The sequence below is a fragment of the Carcharhinus amblyrhynchos genome, chromosome 12, assembly GCF_965287045.1.
Source record: "Carcharhinus amblyrhynchos chromosome 12, sCarAmb.v2.hapA, whole genome shotgun sequence".
Classification (NCBI taxonomy): domain Eukaryota; kingdom Metazoa; phylum Chordata; class Chondrichthyes; order Carcharhiniformes; family Carcharhinidae; genus Carcharhinus; species Carcharhinus amblyrhynchos.
In genome coordinates, this window is record NC_137335.1 from 85,218,004 (window position 1) to 85,233,370 (window position 15,367).

At 45.0% G+C, this 15,367-nt stretch overlaps 1 protein-coding gene across 1 annotated transcript; it reads right to left on the minus strand.

Annotated features, from left to right (window-relative positions):
• Positions 1 to 9,274: 9,274 nt before the first annotated feature.
• LOC145350478 (uncharacterized) lies at positions 9,275 to 15,162 on the minus strand. The gene is made up of 4 exons (XM_080199677.1): positions 14,123 to 15,162; positions 12,138 to 12,228; positions 10,769 to 10,942; positions 9,275 to 9,543 (listed from the first exon to the last, which is right to left on the minus strand). Exons 1-4 carry the CDS (start codon positions 15,160 to 15,162, stop codon positions 9,295 to 9,297), a joined length of 1,554 nt encoding a protein of 517 aa, XP_080055803.1. The 3' UTR covers positions 9,275 to 9,294.
• Between the last annotated feature and the right edge of the window lie 205 nt (positions 15,163 to 15,367).

The window sequence follows — 15,367 nt, forward strand, 5'->3', positions numbered from 1 at the left end:
GCTTTACTCTGTATCTAACCCCATGCTGTACCTGTCCTGGGAGTGTTTGATGGGGACAGGGTAGAGGGAGCTTTACTCTGTATCTAACCCCGTGCTGTACCTGTCCTGGGAGTGTTTGATGGGGGACAGTGTAGAGGGAGCTTTACTCTGTATCTAACCCCGTACTGTTCCTGTCCTGGGAGTGTTTGATGGGGACAGTGTAGAGGGAGCTTTACTCTGTATCTAACCCCATGCTGTACCTGTCCTGGGAGTGCTTGATGGGGGACAGTGTAGAGGGAGCTTTACTCTGTATCTAACCCCGTACTGTTCCTGTCCTGGGAGTGTTTGATGGGGGACAGTGTAGAGGGAGCTTTACTCTGTATCTAACCCCATGCTGTACCTGTCCTGGGAGTGCTTGATGGGGGACAGTGTAGAGGGAGCTTTACTCTGTATCTAACCCCGTACTGTTCCTGTCCTGGGAGTGTTTGATGGGGACAATGTAGAGGGAGCTTTACTCTGTATCTGTGGGCAGCACAGTGATACAGTTGTTAGCACTGCTGTCTCACAGCACCAGGGACCTGGGTTCAATTCCCAGCTTGGGTCACTGACTGTGCAGAATTTGTATGTTTACCTCATACCCGCGTGGGTTTCCTCCGGTTGGTCCGGTTTCTTCCCACAGTTTAAAAGACGTGCTGGTTAGGTGATTTAGCCATGCTAAATTCCCCCTCAGTGTGTCTGAACAGGTGCCAGAGGGTGGCAATTAGGATATTTACACAGTAACTTCATCACAGTGTTAATATAAGCAGACTTGTGACACTAATAAATAAAATTAAACTAACTCTCTGCTGTACCTGTCCTGGGAGTGTTTGATGGGGGATAGTGTAGAGGGAGCTTTACTCTGTATCTAACCCCGTGCTGTACCTGTCCTGGGAGTGTTTGATGGGGGACAGTGTAGAGGGAGCTTTACTCGGTATCTAACCCCATGCTGTACCTGTCCTGGGAGTGTTTGATGGGGACAGTGTAGAGGGAGCTTTACTCTGTATCTAACCCCGTGCTGTACCTGTCCTGGGAGTGTTTGATGGGGACAATGTAGAGGGAGCTTTACTCTGTATCTGTGGGCAGCACAGTGATACAGTTGTTAGCACTGCTGTCTCACAGCACCAGGGACCTGGGTTCAATTCCCGGCTTGGGTCACTGTCTGTGCAGAATTTGTATGTTTACCTCATACCTGCGTGGGTTTCCTCCGGGTGGTCCGGTTTCTTCCCACAGTTTAAAAGACGTGCTGGTTAGGTGATTTAGCCATGCTAAATTCCCCCTCAGTGTGTCTGAACAGGTGCCAGAGGGTGGCAATTAGGATATTTACACAGTAACTTCATCACAGTGTTAATATAAGCAGACTTGTGACACTAATAAATAAAATTAAACTAACTCTCTGCTGTACCTGTCCTGGGAATGTTTGATGGGGGACAGTGTAGAGGGAGCTTTACTCTGTATCTAACCCCATGCTGTACCTGTCCTGGGAGTGTTTGATGGGGACAGTGTAGAGGTAACTTCACACTGTGTCTAATTTGTGGTTAATGTGGTTAGTCTGAGAGTGGTTAATGTTGAGTGCAACTACAAAAAGTTAAAAGGTCATCTTCCAGGAACTGTCACTGACGTCAATTTTCCTACTGAGTGAGAAAGGAAATCTATGGAGGAAAACAGTAGAATTATAAAGTTATGCCTGATTGTGTCTTTGTAGACTGAGGAATCATTGCCACTGGTGCTAATGAACAAGAAGAGGCACTTACCCGAGTAGAACACTGAAACTGTTCAATAGTCATTAAATAATAATCACAGAGAATTGATGAGCTGATACACAAAGCTCCATGTTCCATACAAAAACCCTTTATTGTCTGTTAATGACAATTTACCAACATTTTCCTCTAATAGTGCAGCCAGGTTTACATCTAATCACATTAGGGACTCGCAGACCGAGGCAATTTGATCATTAAATGTCTTTGTGTTGTTTTATTACCAAGTTATGGTCCTTCCAGAGTAATCTTATCATTTGAGACGTCCTGCATGTTCTCCCAAGCTGGCAGAATGGATTTAAAAAGGGGCAGGGTGAAATCTAGAATGTCCTTCATTGCTGGGAACTGCAAGAAAAGTTATCCATGGAATTACTTTGAGTGTACAGGACTGAAATAGCCCATTCAGCCCAAGAGATCTCTGCTCGTTGTTGTGGTCTACAGAAGCCTCCTGCCACCCACCACCCCAATCCCCAACCATCTTCATCACATCCCTTCAGCATTTCCTTCTATCCTTTTCTCCTGTGCCCAGATCCAGTTCCTCTTTCAATGCACCCATACCATTCACCTCAATGACTCCATCTGGTAATGAGAGTGACTCTCTGGGTAAAGATATTTCACCTGAATTCCACATTGGATTTAATATTTTCTATTTGTAGACCTTAATTCAGGTCTCCGTGGGATGTGGGTGTCTCTGATCAGGCCTGCACTTATTGATGCTCTCTAATTGTCCCTGTGATAAGGTGTTGTTGAGCTGCCTTCTGGAATGGCTGCAGTCCATGGGGTGTAGGTACACCCACAGTGCTGTTAGGGCAGGAGTTCTAGGATTTTGACCCAGTGACAGCGAAGGAATGGCCGATATATTTCTACGTAAGGATGGTGAGTGACTTGGAGGGGAACGTCCAGGTGGTGGTGTTCCCATGTGTCTGTTTCCCTTGTCCTAATTAGTAGCTGTCGCAAGTTTGGAAGGTGATATTGAAGGAGCCTTGGTGAGTTTCTGCAGTGAACCTTGTAGCTGATACACACGGCTGACACTTTAATGTGATGGAGGGGTGATGGGGGGGCCACTCCATCAGCCTGCTTTGTTCTGGATGGCGTTGAGGTTCTTGAGTGTTGTTGGAGCTACACTCATTTAGGCCAGTGGAAAGTAATACATTACACTCCTGATTAGTGCCTTGCAGATGGGAATCAGGAGTTGAGTTACTTGCTGCAAGATTGCTAGCCTTTTACCTGCTCTGGTAGCCACTGTATTGATGTGGCTACTTGAGTTCTGCTTCTTGACTCTTTCTCCTTCCCTATTTGGACTTGTTCGCACTCTCTCCTGTCCTTCCAAGGATTGTGAAAGGACGTACACTGAGTGCTGATTAGTGACCAGTTCCCTCTGACTTTCCACAACTCATTGTTGTTTCAGTCACTGGAAATGAATTACGTTGTTGCTGTATTTCTATTCTGAAGCTGTAACAGAATATGACGTTACTGGTGAGTGTTCCTTCAAACCTTTCACTTTCATTCAGCACTCACTCATTAATGGTCCAAATGGCTGCTCTCAATGTTTAAGACTGACCCTCTGTGAGGTTCAAAGTTTGCTTTAGAAAGAAAAGCACATTGCTTTGAATTGCAATGTCAACAGACTCTTGGAGAGAGAAAAGTAAAAGCTTTGTCTTTTATTGTGAGCCCAGAACATTGCCTGTAATTGTAAACTTGTAAAATGAATCGGATTGTGCGTAGCTTTTTATCACAGTTTAATCTTTGAACAATATGGTCCAATCCCATGAGCTCCATCAATGAGGGTTACAAGGACAGTAGACACATGGGATCATCACCCCTGCAGGTTCTCTCCAATCCACACAACATCCTGACTTAAAATTATATCAGACTTAATCCCTTCCCAGGATGAGTGTGGTCTAACTGCAGCTCTGTACAAGTTTAACATGTCTATTTTGCTTTTCAATTTCATTCCTCTGGATATTAACCCCAGTTCATTTTCTGCTTCTTCTCATCGGTTTACATATCATTCGATCCCTCTGAGGCTTTGACCTAATTAGACTCTTACTTTCCACGTTATATGTCGCCTCCCTTACCAAAATATGCTGCCTCACACACGGGTGGACATGTAAAGTTTTAAGGTTTATTTATTAGTCACAAATAGGCTTACATTAACACTGCAATAAAGTTACTGTGAAAAGCCCTTAGTTGCCACACTCCAGTGCCTGTTTGGGTACACTGAGGGAGAATCTTAGCACAATTCATCTAATCTGCACATCTTTAGACTGTGGAAAGAAACCCATGCAGACACAGGGAGAAAATGTAGACACCCCACAGACAATGACCCAAGCCGGGAATCAAACCCGGGTGCTGTGAGGCAGCAGTGCTAACTACTGTGCCACCATGCTGACCCATGTTGGAACTGTGGTAATGTTACCGGACCAGTGATCTAGAGGTCCAGGTGGACATGAGTCCAAATTCAACCACAATAGTTGGGGGAGTTGAAACTCAACTGGAATTGAAGTCTTGTCTCACTGGTGGTGACCATGAAACTATTATCAGGTTCAGAGCTCCGACAAAAAGTCATCCAGACTGGAAATGTTAGCTATATTGTCTCTCTACGGATGCTGTCAGACCTGTTGAGATCTTCCTACATTTTCTATTTGTGCATCTGGTTCACTAAGATCCTTCAGGCAAGGAGATGTGCCATCCACACCTGGTCTCCCCTATACGTGACTCTAGCTCCACAGGAATCTGCCTTCTGAAATGGTCTCACAAGCCACTCAGTTCAATTAAGGATGGTTAACAAATGCAGGACCAGCCTGTGATGCCCACTTCCCATGGAAGAATTGTTAAAAACTTACCTGTGTTGAAAATCATTGTCATTCACCTCTCCATTCTTCCTTTTTGATGGAATGTGGGTGTCAATGGCTGGGCCAGCATTTATTGTCCATCCCTAATTGCCCTTGAGAAGGTGGTGCTGAGCTGCTTTATTGAACCTCTGCAGTCTATGTGGTGTAACCCACAGTGCAGTAAGAGAGGGAGCTCTGTGTGTTAATCCATGTGTTCATGTATTTTGTCACAGCCTTCCTCAGTATTAACTGATGGTTACAATTTACAAAACTTGGATTATAATTCAATCTTTGTTTCTGAATGCAACAATCAGACACGGATTCTTTAGGTCTAATACCCGAGATAATAAAATTACCTTTCAAAATCGGACATTGTGGTTACTTAATCAGACTGTGCCATCTCAATGTCATACTTGGTGCATCTCCGGGTACTTAAAGCAGAATTATTTCACGGGGGTTTAGACTCTCCCAGGAGGTGGTGATTTTTCAGATAAGATTTTGAAACGATGCCTAAGCCATCAGTTTCAGATTAAACAGTCAATCAATTAGGACTGAGATAAAGAAGAAATGCCTTCACTCAAGGAGTTGTGAATCTTTGAAGTTCTCTAGAATCTGGGAGAGCTGTGGACGCTGAGTGAGTGCATTCAGGACTCCTGTGGAATTAATAATATGGGCACACTGCAGAAAGGTGGGGCCAGGGCAGATCATCCAGAGACTTACTGAATGGCAGAGCGATTTCAAAAAGTTGGCTGGCCTACTCCTGCTCCCATTTCTTATCTACTTATTCTACAGCAATGTTTGAAGGACATCTCCAATGTCTTGGCCCATTTGATTTTCAACTCGTATTGCCTAACTATTTGACCATTCATTTCAACATTGTTTGTGGAATCTTGCTGTGCGTAAATGATCTGCTTCATAGTAATTCATTATGTGTCTGCGCTTGGGTTGTTTTGGACAGATGGAGAGAGATGTTTCTTCAATTTGAACCTATGGTGATTGATGCAATTTTAACCCCAGATTTCCTGATTATTTATTTCAAATGAGTTGCCACAAGACGTTAATACTGGGCCAATCAGGAAGTTTCCTCTTCCCTGCTTTCTCCAAAACTATAATGGGGTGACATCTAGTGACAAGATAGTGCATTACATTAACATCAGGCCCGGTGCATTTTATCACAAAGATAAACCCTGGATTCATAATCACAGAGTTAAACAGGAGTTTAAATCCCACCATGGAAGTTTGGGGACTTGAATTAAAATTTTCTTTTTAAATTCAGTGTCAGTAAAAACAACCTTCAGGTTGTCATAAAAACTGAACTTGTTCACTCACGTCTTTGCTGGAAGGAAACTTGCTGTACTGATCCAGTCTGGGCTTTCTATGTGACTCCAGGCCCACATTAACATGTTCCATTTCCTCCTTATATGTACCTCTCTCTGGGAAACTCTGAGATTTGGATGAAGCTGGTACTAGACCACAATTTGAGCTCGTTTGGTCACATTTCTGCCAACAGATATTTGAGTTTACACCGAGGATTAGAAAGGGGAAGAGGCCATTCAGCCCCCACAAGCCTAACCCATTCAGTTAGATCATGGCTGATCTGTATCTCAACGCCATTTATCCCCCCACCCGCCCCACCCCCTTTGTTCTCTATACCTTCACTCTTCACCAGACAGGACACTGATGAACATAAAGTTTATTTATTAATCACAAATAGGCTGACATTAACACTGCAATGAAGATACTGTGAAAATCCCTGAGTTGCCACACTCCGGCGCCTGTTTGGGTACACTGAGAGAAAATTTAGCATGGCCAATTCATCTAACCTGCACATCTTTGGACTGTGGGAGGAGACCAGAGTACCTAGGGAAACCCATGCAGACACAAGGAGGATGTGCAAACTCCACATAGACAGCGACCCAAGCTGGGAATTGAACCCGGGTCTCTGACACTCTGAGGCAGCAGGGCTAACTGCGCTGCTCTGTTCATGGTTATGTTTGATAAGGTATCGCAGCAATGTGCCTTATTTTAAAGTTTATTTATTGGTGTCACTCTGGGAGAAAACCGGAGCACCCAGAGGAAACTCACGTAGGCACAGGGAGAACCTGCAGACTCCACACAGACAATGACCCAAGTCGGGAATTGAACCCAGGTCCCTGGAGCTGTGAGACAGCAGTGCCAAACACTGTGCCACTGTGCTACTGGGCCAGTTTCTGGCTAACCAGGACACTCACTGATTTTTACTGTCTGCTGTGTGTATGGGAAGGATTTGTGGGTGGATGCTCAAGCTGTTTGGCTGCTTTATGAATACACCTTCCTTGGTCATCAAATCCTGAAGTGGGTCTCGAACCTGCAGCCTCTGGTTCAGAGGCAGGGATTCTTCCCCCTCCTTCACAAGGCCTCCACTCGGATAAACTTACTGAACAAAAACCCGTCCACCTCAGTCTGAAAATCATCAGTAATTTCTCCCAGAATCGACAGCCTTTCGAACTGAGAGTTAAAGATTTCCACCGGTCTTCGTGAGCCTGATGTCACCATTAAGCAGCCTTGCTCTGAGCTTACGTTCATTTCTCTTTGCTTTAAATTCCCCTCACCAGAGGAAATAATTTGAAAATATGCCAATGTCACATCTACATTGAAATATTTCTATTTCGTTGCGTTCTATAAATTGTATTCCTGTAGATTGAGGGCTTGTTCTGAACAAGGTGTGGTTCTGTTGTCTTATTGTGCACTCAGTCCGAGTTGCTATAACAACATGGATTTTTCCCTGCATGTTGTAATCTGGAGCTATGGACACTGATGGCCAAGGCACCAACATTGTGTCTGTCAGACAGGGGCAGCATGGTGGTGCAGTGGTTAGCACTGCTGTCTCACAGCTCCAAGGAGCTGGGTTTGATTCCCAGCTTGGGTCACTGTATCTGTTTTCGCATTCTCCCCGTGTTTGCTCCAGTTTCCTCCCACAGTCCAAAGGTTAGGTTGATTGTTCATGCTTAGTGTCCTGGGATGTGATAGGTTAGAGGGATTAGCAGGGTAGTTAAGTGGGGATAGGACCTGACTGGGGCAGTATCACTGCAGACTTGATGGGCTGAATGGCCTCCTCTGGCACTGTAGGAATTCTATGAATCCCTCTCACTTTTACAGGTGCCATTGGTGTGTTGGAAAGATTTACAGATTCATATTCAATCTCTCTGACCACATAATGAACACAGCTTCCTCGACCATTGAATCCTAGACGGGGGAACAGGCCTGGAACCTCTGACTTAGAGGCAGGGACATTATTCACTATGTCAAGAAGGTGATGGGCTAGTGGTATTATCGCTAGAATATTAATCTGAAAACTCAGCTAATGTTCTGGAGATCTGGGTTCAAATCCCGTCACAGTAGATGGTGGAAATTGAATTCAATAAAAAAAATCTGCAATTTAAGAATCTATTGAAGACCATGAAACTGTCGCCAGTTGTCAGAAAAACCCAGCTGGTTCATTAATGTCCTTTAGGGAAGGAAATCTGCCATCCTTACCTGGTCTGGCCTACATGTGACTTCAAACTCACAGCAATGCGGTTAACTGCCCTCCACGGACAACTAGGAACAGGGAATAAATGTTGGCCAGCTAGTGACATCCATGTCCCATGAATGAATTGAAAAAAGGTAAACTTCCCCAATCAAGGTTACAGATTGCAACTGAAAGAAAAATTTTTAGCTAGTAAGTAATTGGCACAAATTTAAAATTGGAGCCAGTCCATTCTGAAATCAGGAAATATTTCCTCACACAATCTCATCAGTGATTTTCAGCTGAGGATATGGAGAGAAGGTGACATTATGAGACAGATTAGCCATGATCTCAGTAAAGGGCAGAGGATGCCCAAGAGGGTGAATGTTCTTCTCCTGTTGCAACATAAATTTCCTGGCTCAGGTTTTCTGACCAACATTACATTAAATCAAAAGCACTCGAGTTGTTAAATGCACTTGAATTACATTCTCTCCATCTCCTGGCTACAAAATCAAGCAATTCTTGAGTGCCCTTGGTCTTCCTGTTTGTAACATTATCAGGTTCACTCTACCCCAGTTCAAGACAACTTCTTAGTCTCATTCACCCCACAATTTACCGCACTTCCCTCACCACCCCCCCCACCCTCCGCCCCCCCCACCCTCCGCCCCCCCCAGCAGCAATAATCACCTGTTTCAGTTTTTAAAAAAAATCCAAAGTAGCCAGGTTCTTATGCATTTATTGAACAGCGAATACTTCACATGACAAAAGAAAAGTGATATAAATTTTACAAAATAATTTACGACAGTAAACAGGGTAGCAAACGGACAACAGAAACTACACATTGAACAATGGGCCAGACAGAATATTAAAAGTCCTGAGTCAATTATGTAAATAAATACAGACAGCTTATCTCTGATCACTGGAAGTTACAATTTACCAGGAAACTTTTACATTATTAAAATGTCTGCATGACATGTTCATTCTGCGTTACAACAATCATTGGCATATATATATATATTTATAAATTAATTTTTAAAAATTTTTTAAAGCAAACTTTCTAGATTTTAAAATAAAACATTCCCCATAAAGCTGTTTTAAAGCACAATTTATTTTTTTCTGAAATTCTTTTTCTTCGAATGGACAAAACGTATTTACATTTAACACACGCACATACACAGACACGCACACTTGCTATCCTCCGTCATAACCGTTTTAAGTTCTGCTTGCTCTTTTTGCTGCCAGCTTGTGGGTGTAACTGGGACCTTTTCCTGAAACGGCGGTGATCACACTCCTTAGAACCGTGATAGGTATTGAAACAGAGCGAACAGTAATCGTAGGAGCAGTCCTTGCTACTGCAGGTCGCCCTCTGCTCAGAAGGCAAAAACCTAGCCAGTGAGCTGCACATAGGGCAGGTCTTGAGGGTCTCCTCAGGCTTGATGAGCTTCACGAGCTGGAGGTGGGGGAAAAAGAGAGAGAAAAACCACAGTGCATTTACTAAGTGTAGGTGGCCACATTCAGGAAATCACTGTGGCAAGTTTAAAACACAAAACAGACATCAGGAGCTAGTTTAAGTTTGTTTATTAGTGTCACAAGTAGGCTTACATTAACAGTGCAATGAAGTTACTGTGAAAATCTCCTAGTCGCCACACTCTGGTGTTTGCTCGGGTACATGGAGGGACAATTTAGCCTATGCACCTAACCAGCATGTCATCCGGACTGTGGGAGGAAACCGTAGCACCTGGAGAAAACCCACGCAGACATGGGGAGAACTTGCAGACTCCACACAGACAGTGACTCAAGTCCGGATTCGAACCCCAGTCCCCGGCGCTGTGAGGCAGCAGTGTTAACTCCCTGGCCACCGTGGGGAGCAATAGGGAGTCTTTCTTTCAGGCCCACATTCATCCCAGGCAGAATGTTCAGTCTGTTTGGGCTGGACTGGATCCCCACGGACAAGTCCATCCCGCCTCTTGACTTTGAAAATAAAACCTGTTCACTTTGTAAAACGAGGCAGCTCCACCTATAACTGTGAGGAACTGACTCTTAGTTTGTACAGGGACCAGATCAGACTCTGGAGTTGGAGGAGGGTACAGGGCAGATTCACTGGGTTGATGCTGGGGTGTAATGGATTAATAATGATGCATGCACTCAGACTCGCATTCCCTTGAGTTTAGACAACAGAGATGATCTAATTGAGGTCCTTAAAAATAACCAAGTGGTTTGATGAGTTAGAGAGATAGAGAGAAACGTTTATCTGGTGGGAAAGATCAGAACAAAGAAATATAATGGCACTGTGGCACAGTGGTTAGCACTGCTGCCTCACAGTGCCTGAGAACTAGGTTCAATTCCCGGCTTGGGTGACTGTCTGTGTTAAGTTTGCACTTTCTCCCCATGTCTGCATAGGTTTCCTCGGAGTGCTCCAGTTTCCTCACACGGTCCAAAGGACGTGCTGGTTAGGCACCCCATTGGCTGTGTTTAATATTCCCTCGGTGTACCCAAGCATGTCGGAGTGTGGTGACTAGAGGAATTTCACGGCAACTTCGTCGTAGTGTTAATGTAAACCTACTTGTGACACTAACAAATAAATTTAAAATAATTTTAGTACAAGTGCCAAGCAGAGTGAGGAGTGAAATCAGGAAGAACTTTGTTACAAAAAGGGTAGCGGAAAATTAAGTTACCTGTTGGTTCCGTATCCAATTTTTGGAACTGGGTTTGAGCTTGTCAGGGCTGGAGGTCTGAATCGAGCTTTTCTGAGGGGAATTTGTGCCCAGACGTTGCACAGCAGACAACGCTCCTCGGGAAACAGTGTACCTGCGGATGGTTTTGTCACCCGGAACGTCAGCAGCCGACATCTGACAATGTGTGGGAAAGAAAAACACTGGTTAAAACAAAACGGCAAAAACATAACAGGATGAAGAGCATCCGGAAAATTGAATACAAGTGTGGAAGAGCTTCAGGAACAAGAGGGCCATTCAGCCCCTCCAGGCTGTCTTTTAATTAGAATAATCTTTTACACCAATTCCATTTGCTTTTGCTCAACAAAAATTGGTCAACTTCAGCCTGGAACACTCCAATTATCTCCCCAGAATCCATAACCTCTTGAAGGGCAGAGTTCCAGATTGTCACCACTCTTTGTGTGAAGCAGTTCTTCCTGGCGTTCCACCCTGAACAACCTGCCCCTTAATCCAGGCCTCCTCCGCCAGGGGAAGTAGTCCCTATTAAATCCCAGTAATATTTTGAACACCAATCTTTTTGGCCAACCAAGTAAACTAAATCAACTTAACGTGGGGAACTTAAGAAGGGGAACCGCCTGAAACAAAGGACAAAGTGGAAGGAAACATGAAACATCAAATTAAAATGTGATCAGAGGGGTCAATAATGCACCCTCAGTCCCAGCGGTGCCCAGCGGGCACGGAAGGCATTAACGGTGCCTCAGATACCACATTCTCCCTCTCCAGGAACACCTAGTCATGAAAATAGCCGCCATAGAGGGGCAGGCAGTTGTGTCAAATAACCCCCTCAGTTGCCCGCTGCCTGGTCTTGTAGAAGGCAAGCTTTGCCAGGCCCAGAAGCAGGTTCACAAGGAGGCTTTGCTCCTTCTCCGCCTTCGCTCCCAACCAGGTGGAACATCTTGATCAGATGATTCCTTATTCTTCTGAACAAGCAAATACTAGCCAACCATGCTATAGGGGTGGGGCAGGCTATGAATGAATGAGGAGATGAGGATTATAAACTCACGTCCAATAAACAGAGAACCTGTGACCCACCCAGTCACTCACTGTTCGTAGTTAAACAACCCGACAAAATTACGATTGGCCATTTGAGCAAATGGTCAAACCTCTACAGCGACCACCTGGAAATATCACTGTATCCCCTGGATTCTATCCTAAAGCCCTTGTAACCGGATCAGAGGAATCTCTTCCCCCCCCGCCCGCTCCACCTCGTCATTGCCACATTGTGGAGCAGTCTACCAAGGTTTGCCCATCAACTCTACCAGTGTTTACCAGGATTCCCAGCTTGAAAAGGAAGTGAAGAAAAATGACCTACTCTTTCTAAGTGAGAAACCTCCTTCACGAACTGCCTTCGTGTTTTATTGCCAAAAATAATCCTTCTCCAAGTCTTGCTCACCTTGGCACATCTGTTGAGAAAGAACAACGAAAGTCATGGTTTCAGCTACTGTAGCTTTACAAATAAAATTGTGGCTTCACAGTCAGTGTGGCTTTATCAGGGGGAGATCATATCTAACAAACTTAATTGAATTTTCCAAGGAGGTGAATAAGTGTGTAGATGAGTGCATTTGATGTAGTTGACATGAATTTCAGGAAACCTTGACAAGGAACCATACGGGAAACTGATCCATAAAGTAAAAGCCCATGGGATCCAAGGCAGTTTGGATCCAAAACTGGCCTCGTGGGGAGAGGCAGAGATGATGAAAATTGTTTTTATGACTGGAAGCCTGTGTCCAATAGTGCACCATAGGGGTCAGTGTTGTATCCCTTGCTGCTTGTATTATGATCTAGATGTGAATGTAGGGGTTATGATCCATAAGTTTGCACTAAAATTGGTGGCGTAATAAAGAGAGGAGGAAAGCCTTAGATTACTGGATGATATAGACAAGCTGGTCAGATGGGCAGAGCAGAGGCAAAAGGAATTTAACCCTGAAAAGTGTGGGGTGATGTAGAAAGGGTCGAGAGCTGCAACCTTTTAGGTGTCCAGATCACCAACAACCTGTCATGGTCCCTCCATGCCGACACTATAATTCAGAAAGCCCACCAATACCTCTACTTTCTCAGAAGACTAAGGAAATTTGGCATGTCAGCGATGACTCCCACCAACTTTTACAGATGCACCCTAGAAAGCACTCTTTCTGGTTGTATCACAGCTTGGTATGACTCCTGCTCTACCCAAGACCGCAAGGAACTACAAAAGCTCATGAATGTAGCCCAATCCATCACACAAACCAGTCTTCCATCCATTGACTCTGTCTACATTTCCCACTGCCTCGGCAAAACAGCCAACATAATTAAGGACCCTATGCATCCCGGACATTCTCTCTTCCATCTTCTTCTGTTGGGAAAAACATACAAAAGTCTGAAGTCACATACCAACTGACTCAAGAACAGCTTTTTCCCTGCTGCTGTCGGACTTTTGAATGGACTTACCTTGCAACACTCTAGCTATGACTGAAACCCTACATTCTGCACTCTCCCTTTCCTTCTCTATGAACGGTATGCTTTGTACAGCGTGCAAGAAACAATACTTTTCACTGTATGTTAATACAAGTGACAGTAATAAATGAAATCAAATCAGTGTTTGGATTTTGAAATGTAACCAGTCTGATCGACATGTCTGACTTTCTGATGTCTATTCGTCCATCGGGCAGCAGGGTAGCACAGTGGTTAGCACTGCTGCTTCACAGATCCAGTGGCCTGGGTTCAATTCCTGGCTTGGGTCACTGTCTGTGTGGAGTTTGCACATTCTCCTCGTGTCTGCGTGAGTTCCCTCCGGGTGCTCCGGTTTCCTCCCACAGTCCAAAGATGTGTGGGTTAGGTTAACTGGCCATGCTAAAATTGCCCCTTATTGTCCTGAGATGTATAGGTTAAAGGGATTAGCAGGTAAAATATGTAGGGATATGGGGGTAGGGCCTGGGTGGGATTTCGTCGGTGCAGACTCAATGGGCCGAAGGGCCTCTTTCTGCACTCTAAGGTTTCTATGATTCTAGTTATGTGACTATGACGTGACTCTGCCTATGGAGGCAGAAATCTCAGGCAGTTTAATAAAGCCTCCCACTTTACTGTTGAAATCTGCTTTTATAAGAGCACTCAGCTTCCTCTTTTTTAGCTATAATATTCACAGCTTGTTCAGCCTTCGAAAAAGTGGATCATCCTCGCAATCATTTGTAATTTTGCCAATGCCTCCATATCCCTTGTGGAGACCACAACTACTCAGTGCTTCATGGGTTACCTAACCAAGGATCGATACAGCACACTACACAGGGGTTAGGTAGGAGTAAACTGGTACATGAAACTTACTTCAGGAGGTCAGTGAGAGGCAGATACCCCTTGATTTTTTCCAGAAGTGCAGGGACTCCGCTGTGTAAAAGCTCTTTACAAATGTCCACATATTCTAGCCCCATCTTCCTGCCAATGAGTTTCTTGACATTGCAGTTTTGCCCCTGTATTGTTTCCTTCTGTTTGCCTTTTTCACGATCCACAGCTTGGCAAGCTAACCACCCAGCCCTCAGGGCGGGCAGCATTTTCCACTCAGCAGGCGCACAGCTTTTCTCAGGTGACTTTACAGCTTTCTCCTCGAGTTTGAGATTCGCCACCACACTGTGTGCACTGGACAAAGTTGTGGGATCTTCCATCTCCTTCCCCAAAGTCCGGTTCCAAGGCTGCTCCCCAGAGCAATCTCGGCCTTCAGATGAGCTCCCAGCTTGGTGACTGCCATCTGGAACAAGCTGCACTTCGTCCTCAGCCAAGAGAGAGGGCTGATTCAGTGGAGACAGGTAACTACTGTCCCGAGACAGGTAGCCACTGTCCCGAGAGTGGTAGCCACTGTCCCGAGACAGGTAGCCACTGTTCCGAGAGTGGTAGCCACTGTCCTGAGAGTGGTAGCCACTGTCCTGAGAGTGGTAGCCACTGTCCCGAGACAGGTAGCCACTGTTCCGAGAGTGGTAGCCACTGTCCCGAGAGTGGTAGCCACTGTCCCGAGAGTGGTAGTCACTGTCCTGAGAGTGGTAGTCACTGTCCTGAGACAGGTAGCCACTGTCCCGAGAGTGGTAGCCACTGTCCCGAGAGTGATTAGAATCAGAAGAGTCACAAAAACATCCCGGTGGTTTAAGATGAGGGTTTGCTTTGGGAGTCTCAGTGCCACTCAGTTCACCCACAGCGGAGGATATGAATGTGAAGCCTGCAGACTCTGAGTTGTGGCAGCGCTGCGGACAATCTGAGTCATGCTGAAGGCTGCTCTTCATCCTGGGGCATGTCTCCACCTTCTGTCCATCATCGGTACCGCTGACCGTACGGACCTTAAAGGGGGCCGAGGGGGTGACAGCAATTGTGCACTTCATTGTCAAAGGGATGTGGGTCGTCACAATCTTCCTGGCCGTTTCTCACAACACTGAAACCAAAAAGAAATTTTATTTTAAATAAAAACATCATTTAAAACCTGACTGAGAGAAAATCAACTAACTGTCCATCCAATGCGGAGCTAATTAGAGATGACCAATCGTAGCTCAAAGTTTGAGATACTTCATGTAATGAGATATTGGGTCA

What these genes read in the sequence shown, in the direction of transcription:
- LOC145350478 (XM_080199677.1), bottom strand. Translation starts at nt 15,162, where the DNA reads ATGAAGTGCACAATTGCTGTCACCCCCTCGGCCCCCTTTAAGGTCCGT. An exon ending in CCTCTCACTGACCTCCTGAA is followed by an intron (nt 12,229 to 14,122) that starts GTAAGTTTCATG and finishes CTTTCTCAACAG; the next exon opens with ATGTGCCAAGGTGAGCAAGA. An exon ending in AGGTTTCTCACTTAGAAAGA is followed by an intron (nt 10,943 to 12,137) that starts GTAGGTCATTTT and finishes ACACATTGTCAG; the next exon opens with ATGTCGGCTGCTGACGTTCC.